This window comes from Triturus cristatus, chromosome 2_2, assembly GCF_964204655.1.
Source record: "Triturus cristatus chromosome 2_2, aTriCri1.1, whole genome shotgun sequence".
Lineage (NCBI taxonomy): Eukaryota > Metazoa > Chordata > Amphibia > Caudata > Salamandridae > Triturus > Triturus cristatus.
Window position 1 is genome coordinate 1,040,820,825 of NC_140582.1, and position 23,496 is coordinate 1,040,844,320.

The 23,496-nt window shown below is 52.8% G+C and overlaps 1 protein-coding gene across 2 annotated transcripts in view; it reads right to left on the bottom strand.

Annotated features, from left to right (window-relative positions):
- Positions 1–23,496, bottom strand: part of HTT (huntingtin) — a 2,065,683-nt gene that overhangs the window by 816,493 nt on the left and 1,225,694 nt on the right. For both annotated transcript variants that reach the window (XM_085642500.1, XM_085642499.1), the window contains one exon: positions 3,779–3,986. In XM_085642500.1, coding sequence (XP_085498626.1) covers positions 3,779–3,986 — 208 coding nt within the window. The remainder of the gene's footprint in view (positions 1–3,778; positions 3,987–23,496) is intronic.

The window sequence follows — 23,496 nt, forward strand, 5'->3', positions numbered from 1 at the left end:
GCAGAAAGGCGTACAACAGACCGCAGCTCCACTCGAGACGAAAAGCGTCTCCGAGCAAATGCTGCCTTGGAAATTCCAACGCGCAGAACTGATGACATTGCGCATTCTCTTCAGTGGCAAATAGATCTAAAAAAGGCTCTCCCCATCGCAGAAAGAGACCTTGCGCCACGTCCAAGTTCAGACACTCGTGATCCACCATGCACCGGCGGCTGAGTTCGTCCGCCCTGGCATTCAGAGAACCTGCCAGGTGTTGAACCACCAAGGTACTGCCTTGATGTCCCAGCCATGTCCAGAGGTGCAGAGCCTCCTGACATAGGGTCCACGACCCCACCCCCCGCCCTGTTTGTTGCAATACCACATGGCGGTGGTGTTGTCCGTGACCACCTGCACCACACTTCTCCGGACAGTGGGAAGGAATGCCTTCAGTGCAAGCCGGATCGCCCGCAACTCCAGAAGGTTGATGTGGAGCCGGGACTCCGGCGGAGACCAGAGGCCTCTGATCTCCACCTCTAACATGTGGCCACCCCAACCCAGGAGGGACGCATCCGTCACTACTGTGTGCTCCGGTTGGGGAAAGGAGAGGGATCTGCCACTGACCCAATTGCGATCCGTGAGCCACCACTGCAACTGTCGTGCAGCGCCCTCCGAGATCGGGACGAGATCGGACAGGTTGCCCTGATGCTGTGCCCACTGTTACTTCAGGTCCCACTGCAGAGCCCGCATATGCCATCTGGCATGCGGCACCAGCAGGATGCAGGAGGCCCTCAGTCCCAGAAGCCGGAGGGTCATCATGACTGAAACCCATGATAGAGGCTGAAAGATTGGAATCATGGCCTGAATATCCCGGATTCGCTGTTCGGGAGGATAAACCCGAAACAGCATTGAATCCAGAACTGCTCCGATGAAAGGGAGCTTCTGAGAGGGACTCAGGTGCGACTTCGGCACGTTGATGGAGAACCCCAGCAGATGCAGGAGGTCGGCCGTAGTCTGGAGGTGGGAGACAACTGCCTGGGGCGAACCCACCTTCAACAGCCAGTCCTCGAGGTAGGGGAAGACTGACACCCCTGACCTGCGCAGATGAGCTGCGACCACCGCCATCACTTTCGTGAACACCCGAGGGGCGCTGGTAAGGGCGAAGGGGAGCACGGCAGACTGAAAATGCTCCTGGCCTACCGTGAACCGCAGGTAACGCCGGTGGGCAGGCAGGACGGGAATGTGAAAATAAGCATCCTGCAAGTCCAACGCTACCATCAAGTCTCCAGGGTCCAGGGCAGACAGGACTTGAGCCAGAGTCAGTATCTTGAACTTCTCCTTCCGGAGGAAGCGATTGACATCCCGGAGGTCCAAGATGGGGCGTAGGCTCCCCTCTTGTCCTTCTTGGGGACCAGAAAGTAGTGGGAATAGTAACCACTCCCTACTTCCTGATCGAGAACGTACTCGATGGCCCCCTTGGCCAGGAGGGCCTTGACTTCCTGACGGAGAAGAGCCAAATGATCCCCCGACATGCGGTGGGCTGTGGCCCGTGAGTCCTTAAAGCGCTCTAGAGCACTGTCCGCCTTGTCGCCAAAGAGGCGAAAGCCATCAAAGGGCATGTTCATGAGCGAGCTCTGGACATCAAGCGAGAACCCGGTTAACCGCAACCAGGCATGATGCCGCAACGCCACAGTCGTGGAAATCGCCCTGCCCAAGGAATCAGCCGTGTCCAGACCACACCTGATGGCAAACTTGGCCGCATCCTTCCCCTCCGCAATCGCTTGGGTAAGGACAATCTGGACCTCTTCAGAACACTGAGGTAGGACCTCTGCTACCGTATCCCACACGGTGTGGGAGTAACAGCCCAACAAGCAGGCGATATTACCCGCCTGCAACCCCAAGCTGGCCGAGGAGAACAACCTCTTGCCATATTGGTCCAGCTTCTTAGAGTCCTTATCTGGCGGAGCCGTGGGAAAGGCACTCTGCGACGTCGAGGCCTGAATGACCAGGCTTTCAGCCGTGGGGTGAGGAGTCAAGAAGGCGGGGTCACCAGGTGCCGGGCGATGACGCCTAGCGACGTTCTTATCCACCCGTGCCCCCGATGCCAGCCGCAACCAAGTGCCCAAGAGGACTTCGGTAAGAGCCTCATTGAAAGGGAGCAGCGGTTTCGACGACGTAGATGCCGTCTGGAGCACCTCCGTAAGAAGGTTGGTCTTAAGGGCCACCGTAGGGAGGTCGAGATGGAGAGCCTCTGCAGCTCGACGCAGCACCACAGTGTAGGAAGCGCCCTCCCCCATAGTAGGAGGAGGGGAGGCAAACCCCGGGTCAGAAGACACATCAAGTTCACACGCATCTTGAAGGTCATCCACCCAATCCTGCTCGGAGTCACACTGCCGCGCAAGGGGGTCCTCGGAGCCATCCCAGTCCTCATCCGGCTCTGGGGTAGAAGGAGCCAGCCGCGGCGGCAGGACCGGAGCGGGAGAGGGGGCCAGGAGCGGTGCCGAACCGGAACCGCATCCCAAGGAGGATCCCAGGTCGGAACGAAATGGTCCGAGAATCGGAGCGGGATAAACGGCACCCAGTGCGGCGCCTGTGGTGGAGCCAGGGGCGGCGCTGGGGCTGGAGCCAAGGGCAGCGCCGGGGACGGAGCCAGCGGTGCTGCACCTTGTGGCGCCGGAGCCGCGGGTGCTGAATCCAGTGGCTGCTGGGCCGGCGCCAGAGGCGGTGCCGCCGGATCAACAGGATCTGGACACGGGACCATGGGGCCCGCAGGCGGTCCAGGGCAGCAAGAAACTCTTGCAAATGTTCGGGAGTCACCGACGGACCCGGGAATAGTGGGTAGGCCGCTGGACTCCCAGGATCCAGAGGAGCCTCAAGGGCGGAGACCCTGCCCCCTCATCCACCTCCGGGGAGTGACGGGGGTACGTCAGAGAGCGAACACGCTTCTTCAACGACTTCTTATGGCGTCGCCTACCGGAATCTGAAGGTGAAGACTTAAGAGTCCGAGAAGCGACGGCTCCGTTCCCGCGAACGGCCCCTAGACCCGGAGCGGCGGTGAGAGGAGTGCCGGACCTCCAGCAACTTCCAGCGCCGCTCCTGCAAGGCCTTCGGAGCCATTGCACGGCAGTCCCGCCAATCCCGGGAGTCATGGTCGGTCTCCAGGCAGTAGAGGCAGACATCATGGTGGTCCGCCACCGACATATTACGGCGGCACGACCCACAGGACTTAAAGCCGAGCATCCCTACGTGCACCAGGAGACAATAGAAGGAGACAAAAAAAAGTGGTCAAAAATTGACCAGGGTACGTGCTCAATCCGGATCTGCGCTTTCAGCATGGAAAAAGAAAGCACTGACGTCAGCGCGCATGGGTTGCGCCTAAGTAGCCTCCGTGACGTCATCCCGGCGTGCACGACGCCAGTGACGGGCGCGGAGCCGCACGGCGCCACCTACTGGCGTGCAGCGGTACTGCTAAACGGAACACTTTCCGGATCCAGACTGATGTCTGGGGAATATTCTAAGGTAAGGAATCTATCACTAACGTGTCTCTTTAAGATCAAACCTTTCCTTTAGGCAGCTAAATCTGGTACCTTTGTTACGTCATTACATTTAACTAAATGTTTATAAATGTTATTGCATTTATTTGAATATCTATGAAGAGCCATGTTTCTTTAAAGGGGAGCTTTCAGTCTGGGATCTGCATGAAAGCAGTACAGAAAAGAAATAATGTGATTCTTATAAATATATTTAAGCAATAATTTCCACATATACTGCAAGAGATAAGACTGGTTTTGCATACAAGCCTTACTTCAATGTCTGATGCACCTCCGACCACCAGCTATAGTTTGTGTAGTTGACAAGAAGCAATATTTGACACCACAGAAGTACTAGGGATGGGTGGGTGGGTATCATGTTCTGAACCAGAGCACTGAGACTTTCCAAGGTGTAGAAGCTGCCTTCAAAGCCGTCTCCTCTAAAAAGCCTTGTAGCAGCTGCTGTGATTCTTCTGAACACCCCTGTAGAAGAGCAGTGATGACAACAAAAAGATATAGGTGTATGCTTTGGACATAAAAATAAGATATACAGTCTATATGTTAACTCTGGTGACAAGATTATGGGGCTGTTTCATAGATGTCAATTTGCAGTAAGTCCAGCAGCACACATGGCCAACCGTTGCTAATGCAACATCCTCCCATAGAATATAATGGAGGCAGAGACTTTAATAGAACCCAATAAATGTTAAAATGAATTAATTTACTTTGACTTTTTAAAAATAAATGTACATTTAATAGCAAAACAATTATATAGATATAAAAATAAAATATTCAGCTATTTCAAATTACAGATATTTGCGTGTATAGGGGAAGTGAAAATATGCATTCTGTTTATCCATTATCATCATGTACTCCACTACTCAAGTAATCTGTATACCTTCTTGAAGAGTGACCATTTAAAAAGAAGGGTTTAGTTAGCGGAATTTGAAATGAACGTGGATGCTAGAGGGGAGTCCCTTTTACCAAAGCTGATGATCTCTTCACTAAACAGTGTAAACAGGTTATATCGTCAGGCAGTGGCTACATACGAGATGACATTGGTTTGCCAGTCTGTGGGGCAAGGTAGTCATACCATTTACTCGATAAATTATGTGGATTTTCAAGCAGCAGCCTCCCTCGCTCTCTTCTGTCTTTGTTACATCACTGTCCTCTTGGTGGACTAGTCTGACTAGCGTCTTTGATTGCAGAAATACGCATGGAGTAATGGTTGGACCAGTGACACTTGTTCAGTCTGTGCTGGTTCTGATGGCTGGGATGGATGGATGATCCGCAGTGAGTAGTCAAGCAGGCAGAAATCTTCTCTAACCATCTCTCATCATGCAATGTATTTCATTTATAAGGGCTACATAAACTCCAAGCATTGGTTGACCCTAACAGGCATTTCCTCAAGGTACTTATTGTAGTATCTTTCAAAATGGAATTTACCATTGCCATCCTAACACTTCACTCGTAGTTGTGTAAGACTAAAAAGACTGGTGACGGGCACAGAGGGACCTTTATTCAGTGATTCTATGTCCAAGAGCTTCGAGGATTTTTAGAAACCTTACTAGGAGATGTGTCTTTAGAAATCAAGGCAGACCTTCTTCCCTATTTTAGTAAGTAACATTTGCTTTAGGACCATTTGCATATACGGTTGTCCACAGTTTTGTCAATGAGGGTGCCAATGATGGAGGACAGATCATCAACATGGAAGTCTTTGATGGCACGGCTGTAAGCAAACTTAGTGTTGTCACGAGGAAGCAGACGTAGATGGTGGACAGAATGGACTATTCCCATGAGGAGGAGGGTCAGTACTGATTTGCATAATGTGGGCCTCTGTCTGCTGGAATGCTGCCCAGAGTGATTGCCAGCAACTTAGATTACCTGTAAGCATTCCTCCCACCACCTTTTATGTGATGATGAAATGCCCTAAGTGGCCAAGGATATGCTCAAAAGCGGGTCCCTTGCTCGCTGTGCCACAGGAACCAATCTACACCTCTAAGACAAGGTAGAAAGCAGTCTGGGGTTGGTTGTCCATTTTGGAAGGGGTCTCACCTGGAAGTTCAGGGTGAACTGCACCCATGAGGAGCAGGGTTATTTTTGGTCTGCATAGGCGTAGAATAGTATGTTAAAAACAATGGAATGCTACCCATAGTAATTGTGAGAAGTTGGCCTGATATATGATGTCACTAATTCTAGTGTACACCCTGTATCAGTCCAAAGAACAAGTTACTTACCTTCGGTAACGATGTATCTGTAAGAAACATTAGTTAGTTAGATTCCTCACCTTAGAATATCCCCAGGCGTCAGACTGGATCCGGAAGATTTTTCGTCAGCAATACCCCTTGCGCGTCGCTAGGCGTCGTCTGCGGCTCCGCGTCCGTCGTCGGCGTCGTGCGCCGGGATGACGTCGTCGGAGTACTTAGACGCCGCCCTCGCGCGCTGACGTCAGTTCTTGTACATAGCCTTCCGCGCCAGGAACGCAGAGCCATGCAAAGACCGACACTGGTGCCAAAAATAAAATCTAGGGGCCTGAAAGGACAACCTTAACCCTAGATGTCAGTTCGCAGAACGGGGAGGATGGGAGGGTCGGTGAGGAATCTAACTAACTAATGTTTCTTACAGATACATCGTTACCGAAGGTAAGTAACTTGTTCATCTGAAAGAAACACGTTAGTTAGATTCCTCACCTTAGAATAGATACCCAAGCAATACCATCCCCGGTGGTGGGTCTGCGAACCAAGATCACACCAGAAAGTCCTGGAGGACAGAACGGCCAAAGAAGCCATCCCTCCGGACTTGGCTGTCAAGGCAATAATGCCTGGCAAACGTGTGTAGCGAAGCCCACGTCGCCGCCTGACAGATGTCCTGCAAAGGGACTCCCCGTCCCAAGGCAGTAGTAGCCGCCGTGGCCCGAGTAGAATGGGCGCGCAGCCCAACAGGAGGGTCCTTTTTAGCCAAGGAATAGCAGATTTTGATACACAAAACGACCCACCGAGAGATGGTTCGTTTGTGCACAGCTTTCCCCTTCTTAGCGCCCACGTACCCAACAAAAAGCTGGTCGTCCACCCGGAACTGTTTTGTGCGGTCCAGATAAAAGGAGAGCGCACGTTTTGGGTCCAGACGGTGGAGCCTCTCTTCCTCTTTGGAAGGATGCGGAGGCGGAAAGAAGGTGGGCAAGGTGACAGACTGCCCAAGGTGAAATGGAGTCACCACTTTAGGAAGAAAGGAGGGACGAGGCCGAAGGACAACCTTGTCCGGATGAACAGATAGAAAAGGAGGCTTTGAAGATAAAGCCTGGAGCTCACTCACCCGTCTAGCCGAGGTGATGGCTACCAGAAAAGCAGTCTTTAGAGTTAGAAGACGAAGAGGGCAATTGTGAAGAGGCTCAAAGGGAGCGCACATCAGGAATGTCAAAACCAGATTCAAGTCCCACTGAGGCATTACAAAAGGGACAGGAGGAAACGTGTGTGTAATGCCTTTGAGAAAGCGTGTAACCACAGGGGACTTGAAAAGAGAAGGCTGATCAGGAAGCCGCAAGAAGGCGGAGATGGCTGCAAGATAACCTTTCAGGGTGCCCAGGGCAGAGCCCTGCCGGGCAAGAGAAAGAAGGAAGAGGAGAACCTCAGAAAGAGGGGCGGAAAGGGGATCCACAGCCTTTGCTGTGCACCATGCCACAAATTTGTTCCACCGGCAGGCGTATACCGACTTTGTGGAGGGACGCCTGGCTGCCAGAATGATATCACAGACTTCAGGAGGCAAGTCAAATGGCATCAACTGCCGCCGCTCAATCTCCACGCATGGAGGTGGAGGCTGGACAGGTTCGGGTGGAGGACCGTCCCCTGCTGCTGCGACAGAAGATCCTCCCGAAGGGGCAGACGTATCGGGGGATCGGTCAACAGACTGAGTAGCTCGGGATACCAGTATCTTCGTGCCCAATCCGGAGCCACCAAGATGACTTGGGCCCGGTCGTGCCTGATTTTCTTCAGCACTCTGGGCAGAAGTGGTATAGGCGGAAAGGCGTACAACAGACCGCAACTCCACTCGTGACGAAAAGCGTCGCCGAGCGAGTGCCGCCTTGGAAATTCCAACGCGCAGAACTGCTGACATTGCGCGTTCTCTTCGGTGGCGAATAGATCTAACCAAGGCTCTCCCCACTGCTGAAAGAGGCCTTGCACCACTTCGGAGTTCAGACGCCATTCGTGATCCATCATGCACCGGCGGCTGAGTTCGTCTGCTCTGGCGTTCAGAGAGCCCGCCAGATGTTGAACCACCAGGGTGACGCCCTGGTGTTCCAGCCATGTCCAGAGGCGCAGAGCCTCCTGACAAAGGGTCCACGACCCCACCCCGCCCTGTTTGTTGCAGTACCACATGGCGGTGGTGTTGTCCGTGAACACCTGCACGACACTTCCCCTGACAGAGGGAAGGAAGGCTTTCAGTGCAAGCCGGATCGCTCTCAACTCCAACAGGTTGATGTGGAGACGAGACTCCGCCGGAGACCAGAGGCCTCTGATCTCCGCCTCTCCCATATGGCCACCCCATCCCAAGAGGGACGCATCCGTCACTACGACATGCTCCGGTTGGGGAAGGGAGAGGCTCTTGCCCTTGACCCACTCGCGGTCCGTGAGCCACCACTGCAACTGCTGTGCAGTACCCTCCGAGATCAAGACATGGTCGGACAGGTTGCCGTGATGCTGGGCCCACTGAAACTTCAGGTCCCACTGCAGAGCCCGCATGCGCCGCCTGGCGTGATGCACTAGTAGGATGCAGGAGGCCATCAACCCCAGAAGCCGCAACACTAACCTGACCGAAACCCGGGATAGAGGCCGAAAGATGGGAATCAGGGCCTGTATATCCCGGACCCGCTGTTCCGGTGGATGGACCCGGAACTGCGCCGAATCGAGAACCGCTCCGATGAAGAGGAGCTTCTGAGAGGGACTCAAGTGTGACTTCGGCACGTTGATGGAAAACCCCAGCAAATGCAGGAGATCCGCCGTAGTCTGGAGGTGGGAGACGACTGCCTGGGGCGAGCCTGCCTTCAACAACCAGTCGTCGAGATAGGGGAAGACTGGGACCCCTGATCTGCGCAGATGAGCTGCGACCACCGCCATCACTTTCGTGAACACCCGAGGGGCACTGGTGAGGCCGAAGGGGAGCACGGTAAACTGAAAGTGCTCTTGGCCCACCGTGAACCGCAGGTAACGCCGGTGGGCCGGCAGGACGGGGATATGGAAATATGCGTCCTGCAAGTCCAACGCTACCATCCAGTCTCCAGGGTCTAGAGCAGCTAAAACCTGAGCCAACGTTAGCATCTTGAACCTTTCCTTTCGGAGGAAGGCATTGACGTTCCGGAGGTCCAAGATAGGGCGCAGGCCCCCCTTGCCCTTCTTGGGAACCAGAAAGTAGTGGGAATAACAACCACGACCTACTTCTGGACTCGGAACGCGCTCGACGGCCCCCTTGGCCAAGAGAGCCGAAACTTCCTCGCGGAGAAGATCCAAATGATCCCCCGAGATACGGTGGTGCTGCGGTGGCATGGCTGGAGGGGTCGTCTCGAAGGGGAGGGAGTAGCCCCTTCGGACGATTTGCAGCACCCACCTGTCCGATGTTATGGACCGCCAGTGGAGCAGGTGATGGCGAACTCTGCCGCCCACTGGCGTGGTATGGGCCTGAAAGCTCGGACTAGGAAGGCTTTGAGGCGGATGCTGCCGGGGTGGATGTGGGCTGACCACGTCGGCCTCCATTTCCGCCACGGCGGAAGCCACGTCCACGACCGCGCGCAGGTTGGTTCTGCGGCTGGTGGCTTTGCGGACGTGAGGAGGCGCCCCTTCCTTGGCCACGAAAGGGGCGAAAAGCGGAGGTGTGCGCCCGCGGAGCCGAGAGGCCCAAGGACTTGGCCGTAGCCCGGGAGTCCTTAAAGCGGTTCAGCGCACTGTCCGCCTTCTCACCAAACAGGCGAGTGCCATCAAAGGGCATGTCCATGAGGGTGTTCTGGACATCCCCGGAAAATGACGTGGACCGCATCCAGGCGTGGCGGCGGAGCGCCACCGTGGTGGAAATCGCCCGACCTAGCGAGTCCGTGGTGTCAAGCCCACATCTTATGGCGTGCCGTGCTGCATCCCTCCCATCGGCCAGAGCCTGGGTAAGACGCGTCCGGACCTCCTCCGGACACAGGGGCAGCACGTCCTCCACCGTACCCCACAGGGAATGGGAATAACGGTCCAAGAGACAGGCGGTATTTAAGGACCGCAGGCCCAAACTAAGGGACGAGAACAGTTTCTTGCCAAACTGCTCGAGTCTCTTGGAATCCCGGTCTGGCGGAGCGGTCGGGAAGGAGGATTGGGAAGTAGAGGCCTGGATAACCAGACTCTCGGGGGTGGGGTGTTGGGACAGGAAACTGGGGTCGCCCGGAGCAGGGCGGTGGCGCCTGGCAACGTTCCTATCCACAGGAGGAACTGTGGAGGGCTTGGACCAGGTGCCCTGCAGAACGTCAGTGAGGGCCTCGTTAAACGGCAGCAGAGGCTCAGTGGAGCTTGCTGAGGTTTGAAGCACCTCAGTGAGGATGTTGGTCCTCACAGCCACGGCAGGCAACTCGAGCCCAAGGGCCTCAGCCGCCTTGCGCAGCACCACAGAAAATGCTGCACCCTCCTCCGAAGCCACGGTCGGAGGAGAAGTGAATCCAGCGTCTGGCGAGGTGTCCAGCCCGCTGGCCTCCCCCAGTTCATCTGCCCAGTCCTGAGAAAGCTGTGACTGAACAGCCAGAGGGTCCTCGAACCCCTCCCAGTCGCCCCCTTCTTCCGATTCCTGATAAACAGGAGGAATGATCGGAACCGGACTGTAGAGATGGTAGGTCTCTAGCGGCGTCGGATGCGGCGTCGGCGGACGCCGTGCCGGCGTCGGGTCCGGATGAGGGCTAAACTGGGGCGTCGGCGTCACAGGCGTCGGCGGCGCCGGTGACGGCGTCGGTGGTTCAGGCGTCGGCGCCGGTGGAGGAGTGACAAGGTCAACCGGCGTCGACTGGGGCCCAGGCATGGGCCCCGCGGGGACCTGCGGCGTCGAGACCGGAGTCGTCGACGGCGCCGGGGCCGGAGCCGCCGGCACGCGAGGTCGCCCAGTCGAGCCCGCGGGGCCCGAAGGCGCGCCAGCGGGCGTCGACGGCGGGGCCAGGCTCCTCATGGCCGAGAGGAAGGCACTGATCTCCGCCGGCGCCGCGTCAGTCCCAGGGACCGGAAGGTATGGGGGCGGACGCGGCACCTGCGGCTCCGCCGGAGCCGCGGGGGTGGAACCACTTGGACCCTCGGCCGAGTCGCGCGACCGGCGAGGGGAGTCCGAAGAGCGATGTCGCCTCTTGGACTTCTTTGAGTGTTTGGACTTACCCGACGACTTGGAGCCCGACGATCGATGGTGGCGTCGGCTCGGGCTCCGCGAGCGATCCTTGGACCTCCTCCTGGACCGGGATCGCGCACGACGCGGAGCCGAGTGGCGAAGCTCGAGAAGCTTGCGGGACCGCTCCCGCCTAGCCTTCGAAGTCAAGGCCTGACAGTCGTTGCACGACTCCGCGTCGTGGTCGAGGCCTAAGCAGTAGAGGCACCGGCGGTGGTGATCGGTCACCGACATCAGTCGATGACAATCTTCACAAGCCTTGAACCCAGGCATCCTACCGGCACCAGATGTCGACAGACAAGGATCAAAAATGATCAAAAAGATTTAGTCAAAAAAGACTAAAAGGGGTAGCTCTCCCGGATCTGCGCTTACTGGCGCGGAAAAAAGAAGAACTGACGTCAGCGCGCGAGGGCGGCGTCTAAGTACTCCGACGACGTCATCCCGGCGCACGACGCCGACGACGGACGCGGAGCCGCAGACGACGCCTAGCGACGCGCAAGGGGTATTGCTGACGAAAAATCTTCCGGATCCAGTCTGACGCCTGGGGATATTCTAAGGTGAGGAATCTAACTAACGTGTTTCTTTCAGATCAACCCTTATGGTGATTGGTTGTAAAGTCAACCTTATAGACCAGCTATCCTAGTGGTAGCATGGACAAGAGCAGTCTTAGGCTAAACTCTGTATGGCATGTGAAGCCAGCTGTTATACCATTTGTAATCCCTTGAATACCAAATGAAAGGACACCACAACATATATATATAAAAATAGAATGTATTTATTCTAGTCAAACCCTCAGCACTCTTTATGAGATTTGAGGTAAGTACAACACAGTCTTATTTAAGCATACATAAGTCACACAGGTAAGTAATACAGTTAGGCCCTAGGGGCCACGCAAACCATATACTAAGTAAGTGGTATAAGAACCACTGTCACAAACACAGGATAGGCCTAGGCCTAGGGAATCGCTGGGGCTACACTATACTGCCAAAGGTTAGGAAGTAGGAGGCCCACGGGATTCAGGTGCAGAGTGGAAACACTCACGCGTAATGCGTAAAAGTCGATAGAAATAGTAGTTTTTAGAATTAAACAGTTTTAGGACACTTCTGGAATAGCTAGAAAGTCGAGACTCGGACACTAGACCCTAGGATAGTCAATACCCTTGTGAGCAACGGAGTACTCAAGTTACCTAGCCCACGGGCTGCGTGTGCATAGGTGTGAACTTGCGTCGGGTTTCGTCGTTGACTTCTATGGATGCCTGAAGGAAAGTTGCTGACAGGCAGTCAGTGAAGAGTGTCCGGTGGATCCCAAGGATGGGATCAAGAAGGAAGGATACCTGCAAGCAGAAGGGACAGAGTCTAGGTCACCAGCCTGGAGCCGGGAAGGAACCAGGAAGGAACCAGGCGATGTCGTGCAGATGCAGGTGAAGAGGTGAAGCTTGTCGCAGCAACCACGGGTACCAGGGGACGTCGAGGACGACCAGGACCAGGAGGCGAGCTGTCCCACGAAGGCTCTTGCTCACGGTGGCATCGATGTCGAGTCAGGTCCCAACAAGCCTTGGCAAGCGGAACCCACGCAGGATGGAGGACTTGCTTCTGGTGCAGACCAGGAAGGTCTGGGGTGCTTCTCTTTCACAGAGGAGCGGATGCCAGTCTGGAGGAGCCGGACCAGCAAGATGAAAACAAAGGTTCGTCGTCGCAGAGGCTACTAGCCAACGGGCCAGCAACCGGACAACACGTCGAGCAACTCAGGTGCAGAAGGGCCCCACGCAGAACACGTGAAGTGTGGGGAGCTGATCTTCTTTGCAGATGGTGCTCGGGATGGGGGCTTCTCAATTCCCCAAGCACAGCCTCGAGGAAGCCTCAGAAGTCGCGCTAGTCAGTTACTAGCCACTTTTCCCAAGTCGCCGGTCCCACATCCCTCGTCGCCTCCACGGGTCTCAGCTTCGCTGCAGATGTGGATCTGGGTCAGAGGTGTCTGGAAGTCTCGGCGCTGGCCAGTCTCTGCAGTCGTCCCTCGTAGGATCAGTCGCAAAGCAAGCAGCGGTCACTGGATGGTGCCTGGTTGCCCAGGGTGGTCACTGCTTGGCCACAAGGGAGATTTCTTCAGTCTTCTTCCTGAGGTCGAATGTCGAAGGTCCAGAGTTTCTGTTCAAGTTGCAGATTCAGGTTAATCTAATTTAGCAGGGCTCAGCTACCTACTGATACACTGGGCTAGTGGGCTGGGCTACCTGCAAGGTCCCTCCTATGGGTGGGACCAGGAAGGGGGGTGGCTACACCCCATTTCCTTTGTCCAGTTTCGCGCCAGAGCTGGGGCTGGAGTGCCCCAGTGCCGGTTTGAACTGAACTATGCATGGGACACCTTGTGTGCCCCAGGCATGTCTCATTCCTTTCAGCCCTCCCTGCCCCAATACACTGAAGTCTGTCTGGGGAGGTGCTAGCACCTCCCCAAGCAGGAAACCTATTGTCCAGGCCTCCCTGGCTGGGAGGGCTCCCAGCTGCAGGAGGTCAGACTCGTGTCTGTGGCAGCAGCACCCATTTTGTGATGCCGAGGCTTTGGTGAGAGTTAAACAGCAAAGTAGGATTTTAGCATGTCTCTCCCTCTAGAAGGGAGGAATAATATCCTCATCACCAGAAATGGTATGGGGGTATTATTCCAAAGTGTTAGACACCTTACACAACATGTTTTGATAAAGCCAAACCATAGTTACCATAACAGTTTAAGATTATAAGGTACTTTAAGAGTATATGGTAGGCTATATCATAGAAGAGCTATAAGGACATGGTTCCGAAAGCTGCAGACAGGCTCAGCTCATGCTAGAGCACCATCTCACATGTTACCAAGCACTCTGCCTCAAGGATTGTTAAGGCCTGCCATAGGAGTGGCTGATAGGTACACATGTGTCTATATATAAGTAGGTATAGGAATACTACACCTAAGCAAAGGGTGATTACACGACCTTGCCCCAGCTGAGTGATCAGCCAGTTGTGTCATAATGGTAGGCCAGGCCAGGGGTGGCATAATACATGCTGCAGCCCCTGGTAGGCCTAGGGTACACCTATGCCCTGGGTACCTAGAGTACACTGTACAGGGTCCAATAAGGTGATCCTTACCAATTGGGTATGTACCTAGGGTACATGGAGTCCTTTTTAAAGAGAGAGCAGACAGCTTGAGACCCTGAATGGCAGGATCTCAGGCCAACTAAGTCGAAAAACCAGCTAGACACTAGGCAAAAAGTTGGGGGTAACCATAGTCAGATATTCACCTTCCTACAGTAATTGCCAGTGGTTTTATTGCAAGCATTCCACCCTTCAACTTGTTTGTGTTTTATGTAGACGGTGGACCAGGCACAGATAGAGCACTGGCGGATCTGGGTGTCTACCAGGGCAAATGTAACTTTGAAAAGACAGGCAAGCTCATACCTGTATAGTTAGGTAATTAAGCTAAGAAGGACAAGTTACTTACCTTCAGTAACACCTTATCTGATAGAGACATGATCTAGCCGCAGATTCCTTACCTTTGAACTTCCAGGCGTCTGGCTGGATCCAGAAGATATTTGATAGCAGTACCCCTGCACGCCAGTAGGTGGCATCGGTCAACTTCGCATGACGTCATAGGCATAGTGTTCATTGTCATTGTGACATCTGCAACATCAATATAGCCACCAATCCGAAGCACTGATGTCAGTACTTTTCACTACTTTCCACGCCAGAAGCGCGGAGCAATGAAGTAACTGACCGTGGTGTGTTGAAAAAGACAACTAGAGCACTGAAAGGAAATAGCCCTCGAGACTTGAACCAACCTGCAGTGTGGGGAGGATGGGTGTGTCCATAAGGAATCTGCTACTAGATCATGTCTCTACCAGATAAGGCGTTATAGAAGGTTAAGTAACTCGTCCATATGATAGAGACATCTAGCCGCAGATTCCTTACCTTAGAACAGATACCCAAGCAATACCATCCCCGGAGGAGGAGCTGCGTAAAGGTTTAAACCAGGAAGTTCTGCAAGACAGAGCGACCAACCAAGCCTCTTCTGCGAACCTGGGAATCGAGGCAGTAGTGTCTGGCAAACATGTGCAGGGATGCCCATGTGGCTGCTTCGCAGATATCAGAAACGGGAACACCAAGCTGGAGAGGCATGGTGGTCGCTTTTGCCGTGGTGGAATGTGCTCTAAGCCCTTCAGGAGGATCTTTCTTCGGTAAGGCATAACAGATTTTGATAGAGGATAACCCAGTCCTCTTTTGGACAGCACGCCTTTTCTCTGCACCCACATACCCTATAAAGAGCTCTGACCTGGAACTCTTTGGTTCAATCGAGGTAGAACGATAACGCTCTTTTTGGGTCAGACGATGGAGACGGTCCTCTTCCTTGGAAGGGTGCAGAGGTGCATAGAAGGTGGGCAGAGTAACCGGCTGCCCCATATGAAATGGTATTACCACCCTAGGTAGAAAAGATGCCCTTGTGCTGAGCACCACTTTACCCGGAAAGACCGTCAGGTAAGGAGGCTGTGATGACAGTGCCTGGAGTTCGCTCACCCTCATGGTAGAGGTTGCCACTAAGAAGGCTGTTTTGATGGTGAGCAGCCGTATAGGGCAGTTGCGCAGCGGCTCAAATGGTGCAAACATCAGAAAGGTGAGAACCAGATTAAGGTCCCACTGTGGCATGTTAAAGGGTTAAGGGGGAAACAAATGGGTTAACCCCTTCAAGAATCTCCATACCAGAGGGGATTTAAAAAGAGAAGGTTGATCAGGCAACCAAAGCAAAGAGGAAAGGGCCAAAAGATAGCTCTTCAAGGCGCCCAATGCAGAGCCCGGCTGGGCCAATGAAAGTATGAACAAGAGAAGAGGCAGATAGAGGGTCCATGGACCGGTCTGTACAATATTTACAAAATCTGGACCATCAGCAGGCATATATCAACTTTGTGGATGGATGCCTGGATGCAAGAAAAACCTCACAGAGTTTGGGAGCAAGGTCGAAAGCTGTCGCCCCTCAATCTCCACGCAAGGAGGTGGAGAGTGGATAGGTTCGGCAGGAGAACCCTCCCCTGCTGCTGCAACAGGAGATCTTCCCGAAGGGGCAGCCTGATCGGAGGTTCGATGCTCATTGCCAGAAGCTAGGGACACCAGACTCTCCATGCCCAGTCTAGAGCCACAGGAATGACTTGTGCCCTGTCGCTCCTGATCTTCTTGAGCACTCTGGGTAGGAGTGGTATGGGCAGAAACGCGTACAGGAGGCCGGGGCTCCACTTGTAATGAAAAGCATCACCAAGCGACGGCCGCCTTGGAAACTCCAGAGACAAAACTGCTGACATTGCACGTTCTCTATGGAGGCGAACAGATCGAACCAAGGATCTCTCCACAGCTGAAAGAAACCTTGCGCCACCTCCGGATGGAGACGTTATTTATGATCCACTAGGCACCTTTGGCTGAGTTCACTCGCTCTGGCGTTCAAAGAACCAGCCAAATGCTGAACCTGTTTCTAGCCAAGTCCAGAGACGCAAAGCCTCTTGACAGGGCCCAGGACCCCACCCGGCCTTGCTTGTTGCAGTACCACATGGCAGTCGTATTGTCCGTGAACACCTGAACTAGCCTCCCCTTGATGGATGGCAAGAAGGATTTTAGGGCCAGCCAGATCCACCAAACCTGCAACAGATTTATATGGAGCCAGGCCTCCGTCTGAAACCAGAGTCCTCTGAGCTCTACCTTTTCCAGATGGCCGCCCCATCCCAGAAGGGACACATACGTCACTACTGTGAGGTCTGGATGGGGAATGGAGAGGGGTCTGTCTCTGACCCAATCACTGTTTAATAGCTACCACTGCAGGTCTTTCGTTGTGCCCTCTGAGATCTGGACAAGGTCGGTGAGATTTCCCCGATGCTGCACCCATTGGAACTTCAGGTCCCAATGCAGAGCCCGCATGTGCCATCTGGCATGGTCCAAAAAAAGGATGCAAGGGGCCATGAGGCCCAGCAGCCTCAAAGTCATTCTCACCGAAATCCAGGAGAGAGGCTGAAATATCAGTATCAGCCAGAATATCCTGGACTCGCCGCTCAGGAGGATAAGCCTGAAACTGCACTGTGTCCAGAACTGCTCCGATGAAGGGGAGCGCCTGAGAGGGAGTCAGGTGTGACTTCGGCACATTGATGGTGAACCCCAGCGAATGCAAGAGGTTCGCCGTAGTCTGGAGATGGGAGACGACTGACTGGGATGCGCCCACCTTCAACAACCAGTCATCGGGATAGGGGAAAACTGGAACCCCTGAACTCCACAGATGACCTGCGACCACCTCCATCACCTTGGTGAATACCCGTGGGGCACTGTTGAGGCCAAAGAGGAGCACAGCAATGAAAGTGCTCCTGGCCCACTGTAAACCACAGATAACGACGTTGGGCCGGCAGGACAGGAATGTGGAAACAGGCGTCCTGCAAGTCCAACGCTACCATCCAGTCTCCCGGGTCTAGGGCAGACAGTTCCTGAGCCAGAGTGAGCATCTTGAATTTCTCCTTATTGAGGAAGTAGTTGAGGGCTCTGAGGTCGAGGATAGGACGGAAACCTCCATCCTTCTTTGGAACCAGGAAATAGCGGGAATAGCAACCATAACCTATTTCTGGTCCGGGAACCCTCTTTATAGCTCCCTTAGCCAAGAGAGCCTCGGCTTCCTTGCGAAGTAGCATTAGATGATATTCCGTCAGCCGATCGTGAGTTGGAGGAATAGAGGGAGCGGTAGTCTTGAAGTGGAGGGCGTATCCCCTTTAGACTATCTGCAACACCCACCTGTCCAAGGTGATGTCGCACCAGTGGTGGAGGTGAAGGCGTGACCTGCCACCCACTGGACGCTTGAGACCCCGAAGGACCGGACTAGGAAGGTTTTGCGGTGGAGGAGGTGATGGTGTCTGGGCTCGACTTCTGGCCGCTCAACCCTCGAGGACTGGATGAACCGCCGCCACTGCCCCGCAGAGGTTGCTGAACTTGCGGAACCTGACTGTGGGAATAGGGTTAGTGCAGTTGGAAGCCCCTTCCCTAGCCACAATAGGAGCGAAAAGCAGTCGCAGGCCGGGATGTAGTACTAAGGCCCAAGGATTGGGCCATAGCCCATGAATCCTTGAAGTGCTCAAGTGCTGCATCAGCTTCGTCTCTGAAGAGACGTGAGCCATCAAAAGGCATGTCCATGAGGTTTGCCTGGACATCCCCGAAAACCCAGATGTCCTCAGCCTGATGGCCACCGTCGAAGAAATTGATCTGCCCAGCGAGCCCGCCGTGTCCAAGCCACAGCGAATGGTGAATCTCCTGTATTGCTTGGGAGAGCAGGATCCGGTCATTCTCCAAGACCCTAGGCAGCACCTGAGCAACTATATCCCATGTAATATGGGTATAATGGCCCAAAAGGCATGGGGTGTTACAGACCGCAATGCGAGGCTGGCGGAAAATAAACTTTTCTTCCCAAAGGTCTCCAGCCGTTTGGATTCCCTGTCTGGAGGGGCAAAAGGGAACGTTCCAAGGGAAGCGGAAGCCTGGACCACCAAGCTTTGGGGGTATGGGGTGGGCAGTGAGGAAAACTGGATCGCCCAGGGCAGGGCTATGGCAATCGTTCCATTCACAGGAGCCCCTGTGCTGGGTTTGGACTAGGTGGCCAGAAGAACGTCCGTTAAAGCCTTGTTAAAAGACAGCAAGGGCTACGATGACACCAGGCTGCAGGACCTCTGTCAAGACATTCATCTTGAAGGCCACTGTAGGGAGCTTCAGGTACAGGACGTCCGCATCCCTATGCCTCACCATAGCAAACAACGCCCCCTCCTCCGTAGCCAGGTTAGGGGGAGATAGTATGGCAGAATCTGGGGAGGTCTCCGGGCCACTGGCATCACTCAGCTCCTCATACCAGTCCATGTCCTGGGGCTGTGGGATTTCTAAGGGATCCTGCTTCCCCTCCCAATCCTCTCCCTCCAACCCTAAACCTTCAGAAAGGGGCTGGTTGGACAGTATGAAGCCATAAGGCTCCGTCGGTGCGAGCCTCGGCGTCGGAAGACGCTGTATCGTCTGGAATGCGAAAGGGTCTACAAGCGCCGGAGACCTGGGCGTCAGATGCAGCACAGGGGTTGGTCACTGTGGAGGTGCGACTGGTGCCGGTCCAGACCTGGGAATGGGTGCGACAGGAGGAGCGAGGTCCACAGGGTGTCCTTCACCTGGACATACAGGGCCCAAAGGCGTGCCGGCAGAGTCAGACCGCCCAAACTCGGCGCACATGGCGTAGTAAAATTCCTTAAGGTGAACGGGGGTCGCTCCTGTCCCCGGAAAGGGAGGAAGAAGCGGAGTCGACCCAGGTGCCAGCTCTGCGGAATGGGGACTAGAACGCAGAGGCTCCTCTGGCTCGCCTTGTGGCAGATGGGACGAAGAAGAAGCATGCTTCAACTTCTTGTGCTTCTTGTGGTGCCTCTTACCTGATGATGTCGACAAAGAGGACTTCGAGCCCCCGGAACGATACTCGGACCTTCCTCTCGACCAACCCCCGCGGTGCGTGCCGGGCCACGAGCAGCTTCAGGGACCGCTCCCTCAAAGCCTTCGGCGCCATGGCCCGGCAATCGGAGCACGACTTTGTGTCGTGGTCGCACTCCAGGCACCAGAGACACAAGTGATGGGTGTCCATTACCGACATGGCTCGGTGACAGACGTTGCACGGCTTGAACTCCAAAGTATTCCTACTGCACATTCCTAAAACACCAAAAGGAGTCAACAAAAGGTAAAAAAAAACTCTTTCAAAAAGCGACAGGCGGTAGCTCTATTCAACGGATCGGCACTGGCTGGCACAGAAGTAAGAGAAATGACGTCAGCGAGCTGGACTGGAGGTTATATTGACGATGTGGATATCACAATGACGACAAACATGATGCCTACAACATCACGTGGAGTCAACCGACGCCACGTACTGGCGCGCAGGGGTACTGCTATCAAAAATCTTCTGGATCCAGTCTGACGCCTGGAAGTTCAAAGGTAAGGAATCTACGGCTAGATGTCTCTACCAGATAAGAAAACAGTCAGTTGATAAAGCCTCTACCTAACTGTGTCGGTAGCAATTTCCCCAATTAATATAGCGTGGCTTCCTTATTTGTTTTGAAGTAGGCTTGTTACTTACAGAGAGGAGGCAGTTAGCCTTCTGATCGCATGTTGTAATGCATTTCACTATACTTTATGCTATGGACTACTTAGAAGCACAGAGCCCTGTGGTGATGGCTCATTAGCTAGTTTCCCTAATTATTTGTTTTTCTTAAGATTGCATTTTAGTTTACATCTAGCACACAAAAAGACATCTCTGCTATATACACACAGAAAGAACTTGTCTGTGATGCTTCTCCTCTTTCAAAATGTTTATGAAGTATGTAGGCTCAAATGAGAGCATTGTAGCTCCTTCTGAGCCACGCTCTTAAATGCAACAATGGAAAGTGCTGAAGAAGGATTGAACCTGCTATTTTGGAAATGTAGGCTTGTTTATGGGTCTATATGGTGTCTGTGATAGGAGACCATAAACGATTTTATGAGCTGCCAGTCAAGGAAATACGGATCCTCCTTGTCCTGGGTTCCTAGAGTCTGCTGATGAATTTTATAGTGGAGGACTTGAAAAGAAGGGAAAAGCATAGAGAAAAGTGTCAGACCAAGTGAACACAAAACTGAGTTCTGGGCACTTGGGCCAAAGTCTTATCATACTGCATTTTATTCAGTAGTGAAGAGGTATATTTATGTGTTTTCTCAATGGATGTCATTGTTAATTAGTCAGTCTGTCATTAATACTGATTCAGTTGAAACTTATCGTCATCACATAAGTGAACATATGGGTTAATGGACGTCATTCAGTTCTAGGATGTTCAAGAGGTGTGAGTTTCCATTTTTGTGACCAACAGCCTCATTTAGAATTTAGAGGGAATCCTTCAATTTCTGGTGGACACTCTAAATATGGTGTAGTATCCACTGGCTGTATCCCCCCTTCAGTACTTACTCTATGGCAGAGGAAATTCAGCCAAAGACTGTGCTCCACATTTAAGACTTTCCTCCAAAAGTTGAGGCCCCAAATTCCTTCAACTGTAAGATGAGCTTTCTATCGCAGCATGAATGCACACATCACGATCAACTACTTAGAAACGTTTTCTACAAAAAGGTCTATTCTGCATGTTCTTCTTTTGGTAACACCTTAGTATAGAGTGAAGAGATGTGGTAGCTTGCATAGTGCTGTCTTCTAAGCTCCCAAACTTCATGAACATTTGACTTTTAAGGAATATTTAGATTTCTCATTTGGTGCCAAGAATGAGGAACAACAAAAATGAAGAATAATATGAATTCCAGTACAGAGGAAACTTGTCCGTCAGTAGAATGAGGATTTGTCTGTAGTGAAAGCAATTTTTGATATACAGACAATAGTCTGTCTTTTGAAGGATAAATATTTACGAACTATTCTGAATCCACTTTAATTCATTGGATGTTCACTTGATGTGGGTTACCAGTAGGCTCATGTTCTGCAAACAACCTTGTTACCTAACAAGTATAATGTAATTACCAAAGGTAGTAGTGGTTCTTATGGAAACCTTACTTATGACAAAGTGGTAAAGCAAATGCAAGTCTTTATCCCAAGCGCTGCACCAGCAATGTAGGAGGGTGGCTCAGTATATCGTGTCCACCTATGGTAAGGCACTGTGCACGGAGTCCAGGCAACCCTTAGTGATAGTGTTTAGGTACCTGATAAACAAAGCTCTAAAGGGGTTGCCATGGAGAGCAGGTAAGTCTTATTCAGGCAGGTGTAAATTGGGTATATTTAGGACTGTGTCAGTCAACAAGTTTTCACACAAGAAAAAACCATATCAGGTGAGTACAAAAATACTTAGTATATATTAACAGACACTAACTTGATATATCTCATAGCCAGAAATATCAACTACACACAAGAAATACTTCAGAAATAGGTAAGTAGCATAAGAAAACACATTGGGCCCAACCGGGTGGGGGGCAAACCACATACTAAAATAGTGGGATGTGAAGTAAGTAGCAACATGGGATTAGTCCTCAGGATGGAGGACCCCAGGGAAATCACAAAACCACCCAAGGTGAGTAGCCAGGGACCCGAAGGCGTCCAAGTGCAGAATGGTTACACAGGGTCAAACATCCCTAGGATAACACAGGGCAAGTCAAGGTTGGATTGTTATCGTTCTGGGACCCTTCCCAAAGGACTCCAGAGGAGCCAGTTGGGTCAAGGAAGGATGGAGAGCCACCCCACCCGTGGAAACCCCTGGAACAAGGATACCTACACCAGGGAGCACAAATGCATAGGGATGAAGTGGTGTGGGAACAGCCCATAGACGCCAATGGAGGTTCACAGAAGATCAGCAGCAACAGAGCCTCGTGGAACCAGGACGTAGATCCAGATGAGAAGAACCTAAAAGCAGAGAGGACAGAGTACAAACCATGCGGAGGTGACCAGGAGGTACCGGAGCACAATACCAGCCCTTGTCAGAGGTTCTTGCTGTAGCACGGTGAGGTTGAAGCAGCAGATGTGGAGCCCAGGTGACTATGTAGGAGCACAGGAGCTGTCCACAAGCTGACCCACGCCGGTCGACAAGTGCAAGAAGGTCAGTGGTCTACAGGACCACCAACAAGCCTTGGCAAAAGCAAACCATGGACTGCGGGTGAAGATGCTGTGCTGCAGACCAACAAGGTCTGTGAGACTAACCAAGCAAGGGTAAGACAGGGCCGGCCCTCACCACACAGGAGAGCCAGCAGGAATCTATGGGGCCCCCTCGAGAACCCTCTAACAGCAGGCACATGGAGTCACAGAGAAGTCTCTGCAGCACACAAGAGATGCAGGACCACGATACAGAGTATGCATGCAGGAAGTCGTTCATGGAGCTGGGTGCAATGCTGGAGGCTGTGGATTCTTGGAACTTGAAGATATTTCATGAAAAGAGCCAACAAGCCTTGGCAATGGCAAAAAGACAGTGCACAGGGAGGCCGTTCACGTAGGCTGGAGAAGGTTGACAGTCATCCAAGTTACAAGGGAGACTGATGAGGCCTCTGGAGAACCAACAAACCATCACCTGTTTTGCAGAGCTAAGAGATGTTGTGGGACAACAGGGTCAGCAAACCGGTTGTTGGCACAGAGGTGCCTGTGGACGAGGCAAAGTGACTTCTTCACTTTTTTTTTTAATTGGCATTTAAGAGAATATAGCATACATTACAAAGGAAGCTTTTACAAAACAACAGAGCAGTGGCCTTAAAATGGACAGGGATAGAAATAAGGGGGGGGGGGGAGGAGGGGAGAGAGGAGACGGAAAGGGGAGAAAAAAAGGGTGCTGGCATGTACATCATTTGGAGTATTGAGAGCATTGTAGTTGTGTGTTTAATAGAGCATCTTAAACCAGCATTAGCAAATATGTCACATATACCATCCTGAAGAAAAAAAATCCATAGAAGAGGTATGGATTTCATAACCAATTCAAGCTTATTTTATAGGGCGTGGCTTAGTTCGACATTGTGCAGAAGGCCCTCTTCGATCTCAACCCCAGCAATAAATGTAAGAGTATAGGGATATTTTTGTGCATTTAGCGATCTAGGAAGGTGTGGTGTCCAGTGATCGCAAA